We start from the raw sequence: 23088 nt of genomic DNA on the forward strand, positions 1-23088 counted from the left end.
TTATTGTACAGATAAAAAAATACTAACACATCCGCATGCTCTCATTTCTTTTCATTATATCTTGCATCAGCAAAATTTCTGTGCTAAAGCTACTATTTTAAGTGACATTTTGCAACAAGTTATAAGTATTATTAACTATATTTCTGCAAATGCAACACAACATTGTCAGTTTCATAACATGCTAAAGTTGAAGATGAGGTATTCAGTGTAGATTTGCCATATCATTCTAAAGTTCGTTGGCTATCACAGGCACAGGTGTTTGCCAAAATTTTTTCTCTTTGAGAAGAGATAGTTAAATTTTATGAAAAACAGAATCAGCAATGTGAATTACTGAAAGAATATTTCTATAGGAATGTTACATTTCAATGTGATATCACATCAAATCAAAACAACCTGAATGTTTCTCTGCAAAGTAAAACTTAAGTCTATATATGATATGTGGCCAAAAAATTCAAGCATTCTGACAAAAGCTATCTTTTTTCAAAACACATCTTCTTCAAAAGGAAATTTCGGATGGACATTTTCCTCATTTAGCAAAGGTCACTGATGAGCAGGATGATATATGCAAATCATTTAAAGAATACACAGCTGTTATAAACCTATTAATTGGAGAATACAATGAAAAGTTCATTGACTTTGAGAATCATGACATCACACTCAAATTAGCATTTCAGCCTCACCTAGTTGATATCACCAAGGCACCTAAAGAACTACAGAGCTCTCATTAGATGACATTTTTAAGTCATTATTTGATGCTAAGAAAGATCCAACTGAAATATGGAAAAATACTGTATTATACCCACACCTTTGGCAAGATGCCTGAAAAATGCTTTCTTGTTTTTCAACCATTTATTGCTCCTTATTGCTGCAAATCTACATTCTCCTACCTAACCCAAATCAAGACGCCCTTAAGATCACAAATGACTGATACCCATCTAGAGGATGAACTGAAACTTCAGACCTCCATGCTGCAATCAAATATTCAAATGCTTTCCAACTATAAAAAGCAGGCATAACAAAGTCATTAAAAGGTTAATTAACTTTAAAATTAACAACAGTTTACATTTGTTGAAATTATTAAGTACATGACAGATTTTTACAAAATGATTTACATTTCTAAGTATATCTAATTGGAGCTTCTTGAAAGTGGCCTTGTTTAGGGGCAGCTAGATGACACAGTGGATAGAGCACCGGTCCTGGAGTCAGGAGGACCTGAGTTCGAATCTGGCCTCAGACACATAATACTTCCTAGCTGTGTGACTCTGGGCAAGTCAGTTAACCCCAACTGCCTCACTAAAAAAGAAAGAGGCCTTCATTTCTAAAATACATAGAGAATTAAGACAAATTTATAAGAACACAAGCCATTCCCCAATTGATAAATGGTCAAAGGATATGAACAGACAGTTTTGAGATGAAGAAATTAAAGCCATCTATAGTCATATGAAAAAAAGCTCTAAATCGTTATTGATTAGAGAAATGCAAATCAAAACAACTCTGAGGTACCACATCACATCTATCAGATTGGCCAACATGACAAAACAGGAAAATGATAAATGTTGGAGAAGATGTGGGAAAAATTGGAACACTAATACATTGTTGGTGGAGTTGTGAAATGATCCAACCATTTTGGAGAACAATTTGGAACTATGCCCAAAGGGCTACAAAAATGTGCATACCCTTTGATTCTGCAATAGCACTTCTAGGACTATATCCCAAAGAGATCAAACAAATGGGAAAAGGAATCACATGTACAAAAATATTCATAGCAGCTCTTTTTGTGGTGGCAAAGAATTGGAAATTGAGAAGATGACCATCAATCAGGGAATGGCTGAGCGAGTTGTGGTATATGAATGTAATGGAATACTATTGTGCTATAAGAAATGATGAACAGGCTGACTTCAGAAAAACCTGAAAAGACTTATATGGTCTGATGCTAAGTGAAGTGAGCAAAACCAAGAGGACTTTGTACACAATAGCAGCCATGTTATTCAATGACTAATATTATTAAACTGAACCCTTCTCAGCATTACAAGGATCTAAGACATCTCCAGGGGCCTCGGTATAGAAAATGCTGTCCACATCCAAAGAAAGAACTATGGAAGTCGAATCACTATCACTTATTTTTGCCCTCTGTTGAGTTTTGTTTCATCTTTCTGATGGTTCCTCCTATTGGTTTTAATTTTTACTTAGAACTTCACTAATGTGAAAATATGTTTCATGGGTATGTAAATATAAAGCCTATATCAGATTGTGCACCGTCTTGGGGAGGGTGGGGAGGAGGATGGGGGGAGAAAAATTTTCAACTCAAAAGCATATGGAAGTGATTGTTGCTAAATCAACATAAATTAATAAAATTTTTAAAAAAAGAAAGAGGCCTTATTTGATTACAGCTAAATATTAATACAGCCTTCCAACATGAAAAGGTTCCCCACCCCTGGACTATACAAAATGCAGAACAAATTTCAATGAGGGGAACAATAAGGAATTCAAGTATGGTAAATCCTCAAATCTTCCTTATGCAACTTAATCCTAGAGGTATTTCTGAGCTTTTCTTTTACCCCCTCCCCAACATCATTCCATCCCTATTCCAACACAAAGTCTAGCAAGTAAATAATATCATACAAGTAGCTATCACTTATATCTTAGCAACAACACAAGCAAAACTTCTGTGGGTAATGAATGCCAAACCTCAGCTAAGTCTCTGGGGGAAAAAAATCTAACTCGGCTCTTTAAACTAAGTGTGTAGAATAAACTAAGTGTTTAAAATACTGAGTTGAAGATTTACCTGTTTCTGGTGATGACAACTTATCTTCCATTGTTTTTATGGTGGAATTTAATTCAGCTTCCATTTCTTTTTCAAATTCATCTTCACTGGATGATTCACTTTCACCAGTAAGACATTCTCTGATAAGTTTTCGTTTTTGGTCGGGAGTGCCATGTAAAAGCACATCTACTTCATCTTCAGAACTAATATTTAAAGACAGACAATTAGCAGACCTTGGTATACAAACATATAGATGTGTAGTAGAACTTACAGTTTTTAAAGACACAGTGGCAAAGGAAACTAGGCAAGCATTCAATAAGCATTTATTAAGCACCTATTATGTGGGAATAAGAAGAAAGGTATAAGACAGCTTTGTTCTCAAGAAACTCACAAACTAATGGCGGAGACAATAAGTAAATAATTATGTACAAATAAACTAGGTACAGAATAAATAAGATATAATCAACAAGGAGATGACACTAGAATTAAGAAGGGTTGGGAAAGGCTTCCTGTAAAAGGTGGGATTCTAGCCAGAACCCGAAGGAAGCCAACACGGGGAGGTGAGAAGGTGAGCACGTGGGACGTGCATACAGGATGGCCAGTGAAGATGCACAGAATTGGGAGACTTGATACCTTTTTTTGAGGAACAGTAAGGAGGTCAGTATCGCTGGACTGAAGGATATGTGGGGGGTGTACAGTGTAAGAAGACTGGAAAAGTGGGAAAGAGCGTTATGTTATGAAGAACTTTTAACAAATGAGAATTTTATATTAGATACTGATTAGAAGCCACTGGAGTTTAACAGCACGATATGATCAGACTAACATTTTATTTAGGAAAATCACTTTGACGGCTGAATGGAGGAAGGAGTGGAGTGGAGAAAGACTTGTGGCAGGCTGACTAATCAGCAAAGTACTTCAACAGTACATACAGGAGAAGATGAGGACCTATATTAGGGCGGTAGCCATATCAGAGAGTATTCAAATGATGTTGTAAAGGTGAAATAGGCAGGCCCTGGCAACAGACTGGATATGGGGTAAGAGATAACGAGTAAAGGATGGCACCTAGGTTGTCAGCCTAGGGGGAGTGGAAGAATGGTGATGCCCTCAACAGAAACAGAGAATTCTGGAAAGGGGTAGGGCTTAGAGGGGTGAGGGAAGGGCGAGTTCAATTTTGGCCATGTTGAGTTTAAGATGTTTATAAGACATCCAGTTAGAGATATCCAACAGGCAGTTGGAGACTAGAGATTATCAGAGAGGTTAGGGATGGATAAATAGATTTGAGAATCATCAGCACAGAGAATCAACAGCAAAGATGATAATTAAATCCATGGGAGCTGATCAGATCACCAAGTGAAGCAAAATAGAGGGAAAAGAGAATAGGGCCCAGGATTGAGTGCTGGGCAATCACCCATCTACAATGGACATGACTGGATGAAGATCCAATAAAGACAGAATTTAATTTTATGCAGAATTTCATTAGTACTTTCAAGTAAGTTACTTTTCTCTTTGTTCTCTCTTTGTTGAGATTTCCCCAATCAGCCTCTGTTGAGGGCACCACCATAAACTTAAGGTAAATGAGATTAATTTTCAAGAAGAAATTAAATGTCAAAATTCTTTTCTACAAAATTTTGTTCATAATTAAATCAATTATTAGGGGATATTTAATCAACATATGGACTATCCAGGTTCTTTGCTTCTGTCTTCTAGAGTACAGAATGTTGAGTCTCCAAATTTTGGTGGGGAGGGCTGGGAGAACAGGAGAAGTGAGACTTGAAATTTCTGATACATTTATTTCTCTCTTACATTTATTTATATAGGGTTTCAGTTTTCAAAGCACTTCTACAAACATATTTGATTTCATCAATGTAAGCTCCTCAATGAAAGTTCCTTGAGGGGCTAGGACTGTTTCATTTTTGTCTTCGTATACCAAGTACCCAACACAACATATACAAGGTAGGTACTTAATTGCTTGTTAATTGGGCCTCTTAAGGGCTCTGGTGAGGTAGAGTAGTGCATTAGATCCAGAGTGGGTTAAGGACAAGTGAGGGTCAACACAATGTGTAAGTAATGAAACTGGCACCTTTAAACCCAGATCATCTGGTTCTATGTCCAGTATAATTTCTATTCTACAAATCTGTCTCTTTAAAAAAACATCTTGTTTTTAATGTCCTTTATACTGTATACTAGACAAATGGCACAGTGATAGAGTACTGGCCTTAGAGTCAGGAAGAGCTGAGTTTAAATTCTGCCTCAAAATTTAGTTAGCTGTGTGACACTGGGCAAGTGCCTCAACTTCTCTCAGCCTCAGTTTCCTCATCTGTAAAACAGGGATGATAATAATAATAGCACCTACCCGCCATGACTGTTTTGAGGATAGCGCGAGATAAAACATGTAAAAATGCTTTGCAAACCTTAAAGTGCTATATGAATGCTTATCTATACACACATACACATACACATACAGACATATAACATCCCTTTAGCCTTACCTATCCAATGAGTCAAAGATGTTAAAAGAAGTAGGGAAAGTAGTTCATCAAAACTAACAGTTGCATCCATGGGTTCTGAAAACATGTGCAATATTCCACATCCGTAGTCTCCCGTCTTTTAACATATTGCCCATTACATAAAAGTCTGACTGAACTTCTGGACGCTATGAGATTTGAAAGGTTGTTTATAAATTTCATTCAGCTAGGCTCAACTAATTCCCTTTATCTCAACTAACTGATATTGCAGCTATCCTGGTACCCAAAAGCCCATGTAAGGGAGCAAAGTGGCACAGCAGATAGAGCACTTGGCCTGGAGTCAGTAAGCTTACTTCAAAACTAGACTCAGACATTTACTAAGTGTGTGACTCTGGGCAAGTCATTTAACCTGTTTGCCTCAGTTTTCTCAACTGTAAAATGAGAATAACAACAGCACGTGCCTTGTGGGGTTTTGGTGGGGATCAAATGAGAAAATATTTGTAAGGTGCTTAGCACAGTGCCTGGCACATAGTAGGAGCTATATAAATGCTTATTCCCTCCTAATCATCTCATGCCTGGACTACTGCAAAAGCCATAAGGCTCTCCCCACTCCAGTTCATCCTAAACTTAGCTGACAAACATATCTTTCTAAAGCACAAATCCGACCATATTACCACCCTACCCATTCTTTATCCCTTCTCCCACCCCCATCCCCATCCCACTTTCAATCAACTCCAGTGGATCCCAATCACCTTTAAGGTTAACTATAAAATCATCTGTTTGGCATTCAAAGCCCTTTATAATCTGGCTCCCTTCCACCTTTCCAGTCCCCACCACATACTCCACTACTCAATAACACTAGCCTCCTTGCCGCTCCACTCACAAGGCACTCCATTTCCCAAATCTGTGCATTTTCACTGGCTGTCCTCCATGCCTAGTATTCTCTCTTTCCTCATCTCTCCCTCCTGCCTTTCTTCAAGTCCCAGCTAAAATCCTACCATCTGCAAGAAGACTTTTCTAAAACCTGCAAAGACTTACACGAACTGATGCTGAGCGAAGTGAGCAGAACCAGCAGAGCATTATGTACAATAACAGCAATACTGTGTGACGATCAACTACAACAGACTTAGCTCTTCTCAGCAATACAATGATCCAAGACAATGCCAAAAGACCCATGATGGAAAATGCTATCCCCACCCAGACAAAGAACTGCTGGGGTCTGAATGCAGATCGAGGCTTACTATTTTCATCTTCTTTGGTTTTTTCCTTTTATTCTGTTTCTTCTTTCATAACATGACTAATGTAGAAATATGTTTAACATGATCGTGCATGTATAATTTATTTCAGATTGCTTGCCATCTTGGGGAGGGGGGAGGAGAGGGAGAAAAAACTGGAGCTCAAAATCTTATTAAAAATGAATGTTGAAAACCATCTTTACATGTAATTGGAAAAAATAAAATACTATTTACTGTAAAAAATAAAAATATGAACTTTTCCAGTCCCTCTTAATCCCAGTGCCTTCCTTCTAAGGTCGTTTCCAACCTATCTTGTATACAGCTTGTTCGTTCAGCGTGGTTTCATTCTCACCAGACCACGAACTCCTTGAGGGCACAAACTGTCTTTTGCCGTTCGGTCTGCGGCGCTTAGCACAGTAACCGGCACACAGTAGGTGCTCGCTCAGCACAGTGACTGGCACACAGTGGGTGCTCGTGGACCTGACACCAGCAAGCTGTGCTCCCACCCGCCCCCGTGCTTTCCCTTAAACCCCAAGCTCAGCAGGCCCCTCCCACTTGTTTGGGTGGTTTCGGGGCTACTGCTCAAGGCGCGCTCCCAAGCTCGGCGCACTCCCGGCCTCTGCCTGGAGGCCTCCAGGAGGGGGAGCTCCTTTTCCCTCCCGAGGCTCCATTTCTCCGACATCAAGCCTTCCTGCTTTATCCCGGGCCGCTCCGGGAGCGGACAGACGCTGGAAAGCCCAACCCCGATTACCGGAGAAGTCGGGGGTGTCCTGGCCGCGCTGAGCAGGCCCCGCGCCAGGCCTACCTGCTCAGAGCTGGTTCCTCGTCGCTGGGCTCTTCAACTACATACGGGTCATCATCTTCAGAAAGCCGGTTCATGACGAGCGGCCCGGGGGCCCAGCACAGGCCCTCCGACCGAAGCCACAACTTAGGACTTTGTAACAGCAGCCGTTAGCGGCACTTCCGCTTCCTTGCTACTGCGCTTGCGCAGAGAGCTTCCAGGAAAGGGGGGGGAGGGGAGGGGACGGGAGGGGAGAGGCGGGGCGGGGCGGGGCGGGGAGGTGGCGCATAGTGGAGCATCAGGGTCTTATAACAGTAGCTGCAGAGGTGCAGCTCCAGCACCGTAAGAGGAATGTGTTTTTTTTAAATGAACATTTTATTTTTCCCCATTATATGTTACAACAATTTTTTTTAACATTCGGATTTTTAGAAAAAATTTTTGATTCTCTCCCTCCCCTTACTCTCCCCCCGCGTCGAGATAATGTAGGCCATATATGTGCAGTCATGCAAAACATATTTCCATGTGAGTCACGTTGTGAAAGAAAACACAGACAAAAATACCAACAAAAAAAATAAAAAGTATGCTTCTGTGTGCATTCAGACTCCATCAGTTCTTTCTCTGTAGATGCATTTTTCACCTTAAGGCCTTCAGGATTCTCCCAGATCATTGTATTGCTGAGAATAGCTAAGTCATTTAGGGTTGCTCATTACACAGTATTACTGGTTCTGCTCATTTCATTCTGCATCGATCTTTCCGGCTTTTTCTGAGAACATCCTGCTTGTCATTTCTTCTAGCACAATAGTACTCCATCACAATCATATACAACAGCTTGTTTAGCCGTTCCTCAATTGATAGATATCCCCTCAATTTCCAATTCTTTGTCACTATAAATATCTGCTGCTATAAATATCTTTGTACATATAAGTCCTTTTCCCTTTTGTTTTCTATCTCTTTGGGATACAGACCTAGTATTGGTATTGCTTGGTCAAAGGGTAATGGTTTTATAATCCTTTGGGTACAGTTCCAAATTGTTCCGCAGAATGGTTGACTCAGTATACAACTTCACCAATGGTGCATTAGTGTCTCAATTTTCCCCCATCCTCTCCAACATTTGTCATTTTCCTTTTCTGTCATATTAGCCAATCTGATAGGTAGGGGTAGTAGCTCAGAGTAGTTTTAATTTGCATTTCTCTAATCAATAGTGATTCAGAGCATTTTTTTCATATGACTATGATAGCTTGGTTATTTCATCTGAAAACTGCCTTTTGTTATTTCCCAGTTCTCTATATTTTTGAGAAATGAGGTCTTTATCAGAGAAACTTGCTATAAAATTTTTTCAGTTATGATTATTATGTATTTCCCTTCATCGTATTTTCCCAACTCTCTCCTTTTACCCTGTGTATTCTTGGAAAGGTTTTGCGTCTGACTTTTGCCTCCCCAAATCTGCCTCCTCTTCTAGCAGCCCCCCTTATTCCCTGCCTTATTCCCTTCCCCTCCTACTTTCATGTGTGGTAAGATGGATTTCTATACACAATTGTAATATATGTTATTCCCTCTTTGAGCCAATTCTGATGAGAGTAAGGTTCGCAAAACCGCTGACCCCTCCCACACACCACTCCCATCTTCCCCTACACTGTAAAAGCTTTTTCATGCTTCTTTTATGGCAGATAATTTACCCAGTTCTACCTCTCCCCTTATCCTTCTTCCAGTTCATCCCTCTTTTTCACCCCTTAATTTGATTTTTTTAGATAATCATCCCATCATAATCAACTCACATCCATGTCCTCTGTCTATATCTGCTCCTTCTAACTGCCCTCATAATGAGAAAATTCCTGTGAGTTACAAGTATCATCTTCCTGTGTAGGAATGTAAACAGTCTAAACTTATTGAATCCCTTGTGATTTCCCTTTTCTGTTTACTTTTATGCTTCTCTGGAGTCTTATATTTGAAAGCCAAATTTTCTATTCAGCTCTTTTCATTAGGAATGCTTGAATGCTTAATTGAATGTCCATTTTTTCCCCCTGAAGGATTATACTGAGTTTTTCTGGAGAGGTGATTCTTGCTTGTAATCTTAGCTCTTTTGTCCTCTGGAATAGCATAGTCCAATCTGATCCCTTATTGTAGAACTGCTAAATCTTGTGTTATCCTGATGTTGGCTCCACAGTATTTGAATTGTTTATTTTTGGATGCTTGCAATATTTTCTCCTTGACCTGGGATTTCTGGAATTTGGCTATAATATTCCTGGGAATTTTTATTTTGGGGTTTCTTTCAGGAGGTGATAGGTGGATTCTTTCATTTTCTCTTTCACTCTCTGGTTCTTTTGTACCTCTTTTTCTTCTTAGTTTGTGTTTTGATCTTCTCTGTCACCATAGTAACTTTCTATAGTCAGGATTCTTCTGCTTGCTTCTGTTTGCTCATTTTTCCAGCCTTGTTCTTGATTTTTAACTCTCTGCTAAAATGAGGCTCTGCTTCCAGAGTGGAGGGGGCACTGTCCCAACCTTCAGGTTTTTGTTTTTGTTTTTCTTTTCTTTCTTTTTTTAATTAATTTATTTTGATTTATCAACAATCACTTCCATAAGCTTTTGAGTTTTCAATTTTCTCCCCCTCCCTCCCCAAGATGGTGACCAATCTGATATAGGCCATCCATACATTGCTATTAAACATATTTTCACATTAGTATTGTTGTAAGTAAGAATTAGAACCAATAGCAGGAACCACCAGAAAGAGGAAACAAAATAAAACAGAAGAAAAAAAATAGCAAATAGTATGCTTCAATCTGTATTCAAACTCCATTCTTTTCTTGTCTTGATGTTTTTCCTTCTTGAGTGCTTCCGCACATCCCAGCTTTTAGATTTGGCATCTCCTCTCTGTCCCATCCTCCAAGACCTTCCACCTCCTTCTGAAGAAGCAATGATTGTTCTCCCTCCTGTCCATTCCACTGCCAGGAGATACCTACCTTCTTGGATGGATGACGAGAGGAGGTCCCCAAGGAGTCAGGTGGACTGAGGAGCCCTAAGAGGTGAGACCTTTTATACTGTTCTGCATGTGGGCTCAGATCCATTTCTGACATGATTGGCTCTTTCACAATGGGCAGTGGAACTGATCTTTTACATTCCAAGGGCCAATACTTCTAGCCCACACATAGACACTTAGAGTTCATAGTAGGCACTCAACAGAATTAGGTCAGATTCCTGTCTTCATCCAGAAAAACAGTGTGATGCATCTCCTAAGACTGCATGTTCCTTCTCCACCTGGTCTTCATATCAATCTCATAGGCAGCTCTACTATGCTCCATACTTACAGGAGTGTGCCAAAGATGGCTTCTAGGAAAAGAAAATTATTTTTTAAAAATTAATTTATTTTGATTTATCAACAATCACTTCCATATGCTTTTGAGTTGAAAATTTTTCTCCCCTTTCCTTCCCACCACCCTCCCCAAGACAGCACACAATCTGATATAGGCTATACATATACATTCCTATTAAACATATTTTCACATTAGTGATGTTGTAAGTAAGAATTAGAACCAATAGGAAGAAACACCAGAAAAAGGAAACAAAACTCAAGAGAAGAGGAAAAAAATAGCAAATAGTATGCTCTGATCTGCATTCAAACTCCATAGTTCTTTCTTTGGATGTGGATAACGTTTTCCATCACGAGTCCTTTGGAGATGTCTTAGATCCCTTCAGGTTTTTTGTACAGCTGTTTTCAGAGATAATTCTGGGAACCTGTAAGTTTTTGATTCTTCCAAGGTATGATCTAGGGAGAGGAGTGTTTACTACTCTCCTGGCTTGTGCTGTGGTCTGTGAGGGACCACAAATACTCTTTTCCACTCTCTAACTGTGACCAGGGTCTCAGCTCACCTGTAGCTGCAAGCTCCTCCTCACCCTGGTACTGAAACCCAGTACTATGACCAGATCCAAGTATGGGCAATACAACAGAATCTTGCTCCTAGGGCCAGCAAAGGGATACCTTCTGACCCCCTTACAGTCTGTGGGTTGAGAGGTCCTGAAACTGGAGTACAGGACAGGATCAGCTGGAATGAATTCACAGACTCAAGTGTTCTTTAAGTCAAGTTGGCAAAACGTTTATTGTTATGCTATATAGCAGGCAAGGATTCTTAAGGAACCTGTGACTTTAGAGGGGAACAGTTAAAGCTTATATGGGATAAATTATAATAAAATGTGTCAAATATGCTAATTAGGTAATTCAGGGGAGGATTAGGGAGTGGTTAAAGAGTGGTCAGTTCTTAAAGGAACATGTACTTTTTGTATCTACTGTGCAGGCATTTTACCCAGAGTTCACTAGGAAAAGCCGACAAGGGGGGGGCCACACGGAGGTATAGTTTTAGGCCTGCTAACTCACTAAGTTAACTAGAGGTCAGGGGTAACTGAGAGTTGTCCAGCACCATTCAATGTCTTGTTTGACAAGATAGATGTAGGGAGTATGCATATGTCTTAGGTCTAGAATACAGATGATGAGGAATCCAAGATGTAGACAATGAAGTTAGGTGGTAGTATAGATAGTCCAGTGGGTAAGAATATCTTGATGACCCAGTGAAAAGACAGTTCAAACTAATAATTCCTTCGGGTGCAGTTTGTAACTGGGGCCCACTCATGAGTAATTGCTAGGCACAGTGTCCTTGGGTTGGGGAGAAACTGCCAGGGATAGTGTTTCTGAGGCTAGGGAGAAACATGGTTATGGAATCGGGGTTCCAGTACAACCACCTAAGCACCCCATCATTATCCCCTTAAACAGATGAGACCCAAAATCTTTTGGGGTAAGGGATGAAGGTCTCAGCTTCTGAAACTGCTTCCTGCTGGGACTGGGTATAGAGCTGTCCCAGTCTTGCAGGGTCCCTCCATTCAAGGGGTTGGTGCTTTAGCCAGTGTCCAGAACTTGGCAGATGCCAGGTCCAGAGGGTGATGGGTTGTGGTCTCAGACAAAGGTTGGTACCCAACCTGAGCAGTCATTTGGAAATGGAGGGCACTGAGCCTAAAGGAGACAAATCTGATAAGAAAATTAAGCAGACAAGGTCCAAAAAGAAGTAAAAGGAATATAATCAGGAGTGGAACAAGTATATGGGTTAACATAGAAAGAAGCCAGGATCCCTAAGAAGAGGATCGCCCTGGTGTACTAAGGTTTTCATGGATGTCTCACATCCAGGTGGCTTTCTCTAGCATACTTTCAGTACAAAGCACCACCTGTTGAGAGTTGTTAATATACATCCAGCAGGAGGTGTTTGCCAGGGCACAGACACCTCCACTAAGCAAATAGATAATCCAAAGCCATCTGATTATCCAGGACCACATTTGCCAGGGAATCCAGAGATTGCTGAATGTCCTGGAGACTATAAGCTGTGTCATTTGCCAATTGGTGAATGGTCCTTGTCAGGTTTGAAAGAATGAACTCATCTTGTAAGTGTCCATACCAAGGCATGAGCTACTCTGCTCCCTTTTTTTTTTTTAAGGCAATTGGGGTAAGTGACTTGCCCAGGGTCACACAGCTAGTGAGTGTCAAGTGTTTGGTCTGAGGCCCGATTTGAACTCAGGTCCTCCTGACTTCAGGGCCAGTGCTCTATCCATTGTGCCATCTATCTGCCCCATCTGCTCCCTTTTTAAGGTACCAGAGAACATTGTCCCAGAACCTATGCTTTACTCTTTTCAGGGTGGAGGTGCTGGGTTTAGTAAGATTGAAAATGGTCAGAGGTGGTGCCAAAAATCCAAGGGAGCACACACCAAAATCCTTATAAGGTGTTAAACACTGGGTGTCCAGAACAAGTCCTAGGGTCCTGCCAAGTAGTGGCATTTTGCTTTACATCTTCCTAAGAATCCTCATCACCTGGCCTACCCATTCCACAAAGGAAGGAATATCCCTTAGGGGTACAGATGGGGCCTGTTTGTCAAAGGTACTGAGCATGGCTGCCCCATAGATCAGTATGATTACACGCCAATATTCCAGGTAAGAGAGAAACTTTCAAAAGATCAACAAGAGTGTTATAGCTAGAAGGGGGCTGTAGCATTGTGTGTCAACTGGGAAAAGAAGGTTAAATAAGGAGTATCTACTAGGAGAGTGGCAAGAGGAATTCAGTCATAGGTACAAGTAGGGAGTGTTCCCTCAAAACAGGTGGTAGAGATGGCAGAGGTGAAATTCTAGGGACACTCATCACTGTAGGCATCCTTATAGGTAGTACAAGTCAAGAGACCAGCAGAGACATTTACAATCCCTCCCCTAGCAAGGGTCTTTACCTGTACAGTGGCTACAGAGCTTGTCTCTCAAGCAAGGGAATAATTCCCCATTGAGAAGCAGGGTGTTGAGATAGAAAAATTTTCCCATAAAGGAGGGGCCAGTACAAAAGGCAAAGGGGTGGCAAAGATCTCTGAGGTGGTTACATTAGGGAGGGGGTTTCTTGCAAAAATTGCCTTAAACAAAAGAGGTTCCTAACTTTAACCTCACAACTGAATAGATATACAATCTTGTTCCACAAACTTGTTTATCCTCTAGACGAGATACCTCAGAAATTGAATCTTTTACATATGATAAATTCAAACACAGATTTTACTCTTACTTAGGCCATGGGATGACTACAAATTCAGATCAAAACAGCAAGATCTCACATACTTACATTGTGCTCATGTCTTTTACTGACCACTTGCTCTGATCATAGAAATCTGCTATAAAAGGAAAAGGCAGGGATATGTGACATACTATGACAAGATAGAACATCCTTAGCTCTGTTTGAATTCAGATAAGAGTCACAGCTCTCCAATCATGCAGTATCAATTTCACATCATCGCCAGACTCAGGAATAGTAAAGTGGGAAACATTCTTTTTCAGAGGAACACAAATGGGGAAACTGTGCCAGGCGGATCCCATCCTAGATTATTGAGGTTTAGATTGTCCTCATGGCTTTTTCCCAAATGTAGACCTCCATCTGTTCACAGTACAGGATCACATTCCCTTTGAGTAGCTTGTGGCATTTCTCTCAGATTCTGGTTTAATACAGAGAACTATACCCAAATTCAAACTCAAAACAAAATTAGTTACAGTCCCAAGAGCCTTTTATCTCAAACAGCAAGTTTCACTAATCACAGTTTAGAGCCAGATGCAGTTCATTTTACTCTCTCGGAGCTGTAATAAGCAACAGAGATTTACCAGGACTCACATACATAAAAGATTTCACTTTACATCTTTCAGTGTTCTCTGTATATATCAACTTTACCTTACCAAAACTTGACTTATGGAATAACAATGTTAACTTTTTGATATTCCTCACATAGAAGCCAAAGAAAAGTTTGAAGCTTCCCAAAATGATTTAATTATCACCCTAGTTAACTGTTTCCTGTCACTGAGTTTTCTTGGTTATCTTAGTGATATGCAAATCTCTTCTCCTAACTGGTCCATTGTGAACCCTCTAAATGAAGTTTAATCTCACTTAAACTGTCTGATTTAAACCTATAGATTCTATTTAATAAAGTGAGATTATAACTCTGCTAAACTAAAGTTTTTCAACTTTTATGAACTTGAAGAAAATGAGGAATTACAATTTTTTTTGATACTCATGGCCAGAATGCATTTGTGTCCTAGTATAAATTTAAATCCTCTGACTTATAGCCCCTGAAATTTACTTAGATTGATCCTCTGACCATGAGGCATTGGGAAAATTTGTTACCAATTTCATTCCTATCTCTTCTTAAATGAATTATATCAAGCTTTAGACACGATAGATAATAAGGAGGATGATTCCGTTGATTCAAGTTTTTTTTTTAATTTTAATGAACTCCCTTTGATACCTTAACTCAGTGTTTTGCTTCTGCTATTATGCTTTAGTTATTATGAGAATATTAGACTTGGAAAAGCCCCAAATGAGAAAATTGTGAGCAAAATGATTTGTTATATTGTTTAGAAAAACAATTTTTATCTTTTATATTCAACGTTATTTAATAAAAGGTTGTTCAAACCTGGAACGTCACCAGACTCCAATAACTCTCTAGGATTGCTGGAGATGGCTACAAGGATTTGGGGGTTTACTCAGATCCTGGATCCACCTTGAGTTGACACGTCCAGGACTTGTTTTGGGGTCCACCCAAGCTTGTGTTTTAGGTTCTTTTGTGCTTTTTGGCTTCTCCCAAATATTTTTGAATATCTGTCTCAGTGTACCTTGCTTTTGAGTTGCTCTCTCAGCAAAACTGAACTGTGTATGTGAGGTTCAAGGCAGCGAGACGGCTCAGGGGATAGAGTTGCTGAGCCTGGAATCAGGAGAACCTGAGTTGAAATAGGCTCCCAGAAACCAGGTGTGTGACCTTCTGCAAGTCACTTAACCTCTGTTTGCCTTAATTCACCGGACCAGGAAATGGCAAACCACTCCAACGTCTTTGCCAAGAAAATCCCATGGTTTTTTAGTCCATGGGATCATACAGAGTTAGACATGACTGAATGATTGAACAACAATAACAAATGGGGTGTAAATCCCACACAACGTAAAACTTCCAGAGCCTGAGAAGGAGTCATATCTCTTTTCTGGCTAACTCTCCTCTACCAAAAGACTTAACTAAATTTCTTTCTAAAAAGGATGTCAGATTTTGGGGTTGGTTCTCATGAATAACACTAATATCTTATTGACTTGATTTTCTCCTATCTTCTTTTTTAATTAAAGTTAACTAAGAGTTTATTAATTTTATTAGTCTTTTCAAAAAACTAGCTTTTAGTATATCATTTCTATGGATATATTTATTTCCTATGTATCTATTTCTGATTTTAATATCTCCTCTTTTGTGTTTATTTCAGGTTTGTTTTATTTGTTAGCTTTCAAATTAAAAAAAAATGCAGATTCAGTTATTGAATCCTTTTTTTTCTTCTATTTTGTTAATGTATTGTGAAAAGATATGCTTGTTTCCCAAGGATTGCTGTAACTGTTTCCTAAAAATCTTAGTATGTTGTTTCATCATTATAATTTTCTTTTATATAATGATTTTTTCCTCTTATTCTTTGACCCACACATTGTTTACAATTTTCATTGTTTCCATCTGAGTCTGTGTCTATTGCCTTATTATTTTATGATTTGCAAAGGCTGTTTTAACTATTTCTGCCTTTTTAGATGTTTTTTTTTTGCAATATCTTTGTGCCCTAATACATGGTTAATTTTTGTCAAAATTCTATGTGATTCTGAGAAATATGAATGTTCTTTTGCAGTCACATATTGAACATGTCTTAAGTATTTTAACTAGTTTCTTGAGCATTTTAGTGAGTTCCATATTTTCCCTTTTATTTATCCGTGTTAGACTTACCAAAACTGAGAACAGGTTACTGAAGTCTCTTGTCTCTACTGTGTTACTGTCTATATCCTCTTGTTAATGTTTCTTTTATGAATTTGGATCATAAAGCATTTGAAGTATATAAGTGTCTTACTGATATTGGTTTGTGGTCTATGGTTCCTTGCATCATAATGTATTTTTTTTGTCCCTTTTCATTTTGAAATAAAACCTTGTTTCATGTGTTAGCATGATGTCAAGTCTTACTGTTTTGGATTCACTTGATGAATAGTACATTTTTTCCCATTTCAGTTTTTATTTTGTGTAAATCTTTGTTTTTGAAATGCATTTCTTATAAGCAACAGGTTGTAGTGTTTTGTTTTCTTATTCAGTCTTTTTTTTTTCATTTTGTTGTACTGATTAATCCATTAGCTTTTATTTTTTAAAATTTATTTTTAGTTTTCAACATTCACTTCCACAGGATCTTGAGTTCCAAATATTCTCCCCATCTCTCCTCTCCCCCTACCCCAAAATGGCATGCATTCTGAATACCCCTTCCCCTGATCTGTCCTTCCTTCTATCACCTTGCCTTCTCTTATCCCCTCCCCCTGCTATTTTCCTGTAGGGCAGGATAGATTTCCATACTCCATTGCCCATATGTCATATTTCCCAGTTGCATGTAAAAACAATTTTTAACATTTGGTTTTAAAACTTTGGGTTCCAGGGACTTCCGCTTCCAGGAGCCAGGATGGAGGAGTAAGAAGTAATTCACTCTTACCCTTCCTTATTAACACCTGGGAGCCCAGAAAATATCACCCCATGAAAAACACTGGAATAGCTGAACCAGAAGAAAGATAGGGTGCAGTAGTCCAGTAGCCCAGGCAGCCTGAGGGATTAATGGGAAAGGCCCCTCTTACCCTGGGGGAAGGGGAGCAGTACAGAACCGGAGGTGTCCCAGCAAGCTAGTGGAAAGCCCCACCTTAGCACACCAGGAGGAGATCCTGAAGCCCAGGTGGTGGAGTAGGCAAACACCAACACCTGGACTCCCGAATGCCTCACTGAGAGTGGGGGAACCAGTGGAAACCAGCTTGGAAAACTACCACGTGCCTGGGCATTCTACAGCAACCAAGTCTCCCAGTGCCTCAGCAAAACTAAGGGAAGCAGTGCTCCAAGTGGCCCCAAGTGGATAAACACCCTACAACATCCATCTGCAAAGAGCTGAAGAAGGCGAAAGGAAGGAAAGGCACGGGGAGCAGGAAAACTCCAGGAGCCACACTACCCAATCCTACCCCAAGAGTTCCAGTGTTGCTGATTTCAGCCCAACACCAGGTAAGCTGCCAGAATCCTGTAGCCTCCAACTGCCAACACTGGAGGCCTCAGCACACAAAGCCAGTGACCAGGCCCTGGGCTCCAACACAAGAAGCTTGGTTCAGTACCCTCTGCTCCCCAGCAGGAGAGCTCAATCTCTTTAAAGGCCAGGAAATAAGCAAACACCATGAGCAAAAAGAAACGTACCATAGATTCTTTTTCATGGGAACAGTGAAGATCAAGGCAGAAATTCGGAAGAGGACAACATTGTCAACAAACCCACATCTGGAACCTCAAAAGGGAATACAAACTGATCTGAAGCTCAAAAAGCCTTCTTAGAAGATCTCAAGAAGGATTTTAAAAGTCAAATGAGAGAGGTAGAAGAAAAAATGGGAAAAGAAATGAGAGGTATGCAAGAGAGAGTCAATAGCTTGGGAAAAGAAAAGGAAGGACAAAAATTAACTGTAGAAAACAAGTCCTTAAAAAATACAATTGGCCAATTGGAAAAAAAGTACACTGAAGAAAACAAGTCCCTAAAAAAATACATTTGGCCAAATGGGGAAGGAGGTACAAAATCTAATAGAAGTAAACAATTTGTTAAAAATTAGAATTGGGCAGATGGAAGCTAATGATTCTATGAGAGAGCAAGAATCTGTCAAACAAAAACAAAAGAATGAAAAAATAGAAAATAGAAAGAAACAAGTTATTAATAAGGGCAAACTGTTTAACATCCCTACAAGGGAAGATGACACTTGTAACTCTTTGTTTGTTTTTTTTGCTTTTAGGCAATTGGGGTTAAGTGACTTGCCCAGGGTCACACAGTTAGTAAGTGTCAAGTGTTTGGTTTGAGGTCAAATTTGAACTCAGGTCCTCCTGACTTCAAAGCCAGTGCTCTATCCACTGCACCACCTAGCTGCCCCCTGACATTTGTAACTTTTGAGAACTGTATTGTTATTACATCATGTTGACTTTGATGTAATGGTGAAAAATGTCTAATCAACTGGGTTAAATGGATCCAAGTAAGTGGAATAATCTGATTTAACTAAGAAAAGGAAAGGAGGAGGCACATAAGGGTAAATTACATCACAGGAAGAGGCACAAAAACCTGTTACAGCAGAGGGAAAGAAGGAGGGAGATGAGATTGTTTGAACCTTACTCTCATCAGATTTGGCTCAAGAAGGGAATAAAATAATCGGTTAGGTGTAGAAATCTAACATGCTCTATAGGCAGTAGGATGGAAAAGGAGAAAGAAAAGGGAGGGAGGATGAAAGGCAGGGAAGAAGTAGTAAGGGTAAAAAGGAAGAAAAGGGAGAGGGCTAATAGAAGGGAGGTGGGACTGAGGGAGGCGGTGGTCAAAAGGAAAACATTAGTGAGGAAGGAAAAGGAGAAAGGAGAAAGAAAAACATAAACGGGGAAAAGGATGGAGAGAAAGACACAGATAGTAATCATAATTGTGAATATGACATATGAATGTAATGAAATAGTATTGTGCTATAAGAAATGATGATGATGATGATGAAGAATCATCATCATCATCATCATCATCATCATCATCATCATCATCATCATCTAAGGGGCAGCTTTAGCTGGCCTCTTAGACAACTAAGGAATGGGTGAACAAATTGTGATATATGAGTTAATGGAGTATTATTGCACTTTAAAAAAATTTTGAAAGGGAAGATTTTGGAGAATCCTGGATACTATGAAATGATGTGGGGTGATATGAGCAGAACCAGGAGAACAATTCATACAAGAATAATATTGTAAAGAAAATCAACTTAGAACTCTGATCAAGCAATGACCAATCATGTCTCCAGAGGACCTACCCACTTCTTGACAGAGAAGTGATGGACACACAATGAAGAAACATACAATTTTGAATGCAGCAGCTCTGTGGATTCATTTTTCTTGACTATGATTATTTGTTACAAGGGTGTTTTTTTCTGGGGTGAATGGAGAGGAGGGTTAACAATAGCAATGCCCCAATGTTGGTGAAGACCTCTTCAAACTCATTTTCTTTGTCCTTAAATCTTTCCTTCCTACCTTCCCTATTACTGTGGGGGACAACACTATCCTCCCAGTATGCTCCCACAACCTGGGAACTATCCTGAACTCCTCACTATCTCTCATTCCCCATAGCCAATCTGTTGCCATGGGCTATTGGTTTCACCTTTGCCATATCTTTCAAATATACCTTATTCTCTGCTCTGATACTGCCACCATTCTAGTGCAGGCCCACATTACCTTATGCTTAGAGTACTGCAATAGCTTGCTACTCAGTCTGTTTGCCTCCAGTCTATCCTGGATTCAGCTACCAAAAAGATTTTTTTCTGAGCACTGTACAGGAAGCCTAGGACAAGTGGGAACACTAAGAGTACCAGGGGATCCTTCTTGCATTGATATAACAGATAACCATTTTTTGATTTCACACTTAAAAGCCTGGCATCCCTTAAAGTTGGCTGAAATTCTCAATGGCAGAGAAGCGATAACACCTTGAATATTGATATTTTTATCTGATCAAGCAGAGTTTTGAAGGGAATAAAGTGTGCCTTTTTGAAAGCAGACATCTTAAAAGCGCCTGAAAATTTTTTCTTTGTGTGTAGCCTGAGGGAAGAGAAATTATGGAAGAATGGCTATTGATGATCATTGTGGTCCTCAATGGACAAGAAGTCTGGTGGACAGTCTCTCTGAATTATTACTCAGAATCTGGAAAACCTCCTACGTTTGGAGTTTGTGAAGATCAGAGGCACTGGAGAGAAATTACTTTTAATTTACCAGTCAAGCAATGGTACTTCAATAGCAGTGATAAAAATTTATGGTACTGGGGACTAGATTATCTACTTCTTACAGCTTACCATAATCTTTTTTTCATATTAAACATATTTCCACATTAGTCATGTTGGGAAAGAAGAATCATTACAAAAGAGAAAAACCACAAAGAAGAAAAAAAGAAAATAGTATGCTTCGATCTGCATTCAGACTACATAATTCTTTCTCTAGATGTGGATAGCATTTTCCATCATGAGTCTTTTACCCAGTCTTTTATGTGCCTATCTTGCAGAACCTATCAATCCAGGCTGTATTGCTCTTGTGGCAGGTAAAATTTTTGAGACAAAGTTTCTGGGCATCAACAATCAATTTATTAATTAGGCTAGCCAATAATCAATAAATTGATGGTCAGTGGTTTCTCTAGGTAACCAAAAATGCCAAGGGAGACTATCACATCAGTCTGTTTTGCTGATGGTAAATTACTGAAAACTCCCTTGACAAGAGAAAAGTGACCCTGACATTTGATGAGGAAGTGGGCTAAGAGCCCTCATCCCCTCCCCATTTCTTCATGGTCAAAGTGGGAGTTCAGCTGAGGAATGAGGCTAGATCATGAGTCTCAAAACTCAAAACTCTAGCAAACAGAACTCAAGTTTCCAGTTGAGCTGGGCCCAGACCAACCTAGTTAATCAGCAGATGCCTTGAGAATACACTTAATACGATGACATTCCTTAGCTAGAGTTGGCCACTTCTTTAAGCTGGTGTAAGAGATAGCCTTTTGACAGAGAAGAGAATATTACAAATTTATATTAATAATCAAATGACAGCGTTAAAATTAATTCTTCACTACACACATCATAGGGCTAGGAGAGTATTCAACAGATGTTAATTACATATGTACAACAGCTTTTATTGTCAGTCTAATGATTTACATACCTTCAGTTGTTCTATACTATTTTTATTTAAAAGGAAAAAAAAAACAACCTTCATCCAAAATGAAGCTTGTGAGAGCTTTTCCAGGCCTTCTTCTATTTCTTGCAAGGGCATTTCCAGGCCTTCTTCTGATTGAGTACGGACATTTTCAATATGATTCTGTGACTCTCAGCTTGGCTTTATGTTCTTCGCCTGTCTTGTAACTAAGACATCCTAGGGTCATTGGCATTTTGCTTAGCTGTAAATAAATGGAACTTTGCCATTCTTTTGCTTTTGCTAGGGGTTGTTACTGCTCGTTAAACTGATTTTTACAGTGGTTATTTCCTTTGCTGGCTGCAATTCTTCACAGAAGTGGAAGAAACCTTGCAAATAGTAAGAAGACTTCCCAGTTGATTGCATATTATTTGAGGACAGCATTGCCAATATTTGGTATTGTCTCAATGTTCTTCTGAAGGTAAAAGACCTTCTCTCACCTCTCACCTCTCACTCTGTTGATAGTCAGCTTTGCTTTTACAAATTCCTGAGCCTGCTTTCTGTGTGTATAAGATTAACCCTTCAGCCTGGTCTCAGAAGCTTTAAATATACTTCAGTTAGCTGTACATTGTCATTTTTCTTATTCTCCTTCCAAGTACATGAAAAATCCATTCTTTTGGTCTCAATACAAGTCTGCTTAATTCTAAATGAAATATCTTTTATGTCAATAGTTGTATCCACTTTTAGCATGCATCTTCTTCTTTTAAAAAATAGGCTAGTGATAGCCCCAGTGTGCCTGTACAACTTCTTTTTCAAAATTTGAAAACGTATTTGAAGAAGAACTTCAATTAAAATAATTGTCTTTTTCTGTTCAGAGGCATATCCCCGATTTGAAGGTTCCTGCTAAGTGGGTGAAAAGTTGTTTTCTAATCTCAATAATGAGTTTACTCTGATGAACATCAATGTGGAGCCTGCACATAAGCTGCTGGACATCTTTCCCAGGCTAGTGTGTCTTGTTTTCTGTTTGCATTTTCTCCTTTTCTTGATGTATTTTTTCTTGATGCTGGAGTTATATGGGATTACAGAACAGGGAGAAACCAGATGAAAATCAACTTCTTGTTTTGTTAGTCATGTCTGACTCTCCATGACCCTATTTGGGGTTGTCTTGGCAAAGATTCTAGAGTGGTTTGCCATTTCTTTCTCCAGCTCATTTTATAGATGAGGAACTGAGGCAAACAGGGTTAAATGATTTGCTTAGGGTCACACAGCTAGTAAATGTCTGAGGTATTATTTGAACTCAAGTCTTCCTGACTCCAGGTCCAGTACTCTATCTATTGTGCCACCTAGTTGCCCACTAGAAAATCAAATAATTGTCCTCAAATAAGTAGCAAATCTAGATAACTTTTAAAATGTGTGTGAAATTTCACTAATTTGTGCTGTCCACAAATGAAATTCTGCTGAGAATCATGTATTTTAGAAAAAAGGTTGGTGAATATTGTATTAATATCTCAAACAGAAGAGGCAGTATGGAGGAGTGGATTAGAGGCTGGCTCTGAAGTTGGGATGTCTTCTCTGAGACATATACTGGCCATGTGACTTTGGGCAAATTAC

General features: G+C 39.4%; 1 protein-coding gene and 1 pseudogene across 2 annotated transcripts in view; one reads left to right on the forward strand and one right to left on the reverse strand.

The window, feature by feature from the left end:
• Positions 1–7459, reverse strand: part of EAPP (E2F associated phosphoprotein) — a 35006-nt gene extending 27547 nt beyond the window's left edge. For both annotated transcript variants that reach the window (XM_021004695.2, XM_021004694.2), the window contains exons 1-2: positions 7270–7459; positions 2786–2967 (exon numbers count right to left, since the gene is read on the reverse strand). In XM_021004695.2, the coding sequence (XP_020860354.1) occupies positions 2786–2967; positions 7270–7343 (256 nt within the window). In that variant the 5' untranslated portion in view covers positions 7344–7459. The remainder of the gene's footprint in view (positions 1–2785; positions 2968–7269) is intronic.
• LOC110220642 (dolichyl pyrophosphate Man9GlcNAc2 alpha-1,3-glucosyltransferase-like) lies at positions 7342–22605 on the forward strand (annotated as a pseudogene).
• The last annotated feature ends 483 nt before the right edge of the window (positions 22606–23088 follow it).

Source organism: Phascolarctos cinereus, unplaced genomic scaffold (genome assembly GCF_003287225.1).
Source record: "Phascolarctos cinereus isolate Bilbo 61053 unplaced genomic scaffold, phaCin_HiC Scaffold_3;HRSCAF=262, whole genome shotgun sequence".
NCBI classification, from domain to species: domain Eukaryota; kingdom Metazoa; phylum Chordata; class Mammalia; order Diprotodontia; family Phascolarctidae; genus Phascolarctos; species Phascolarctos cinereus.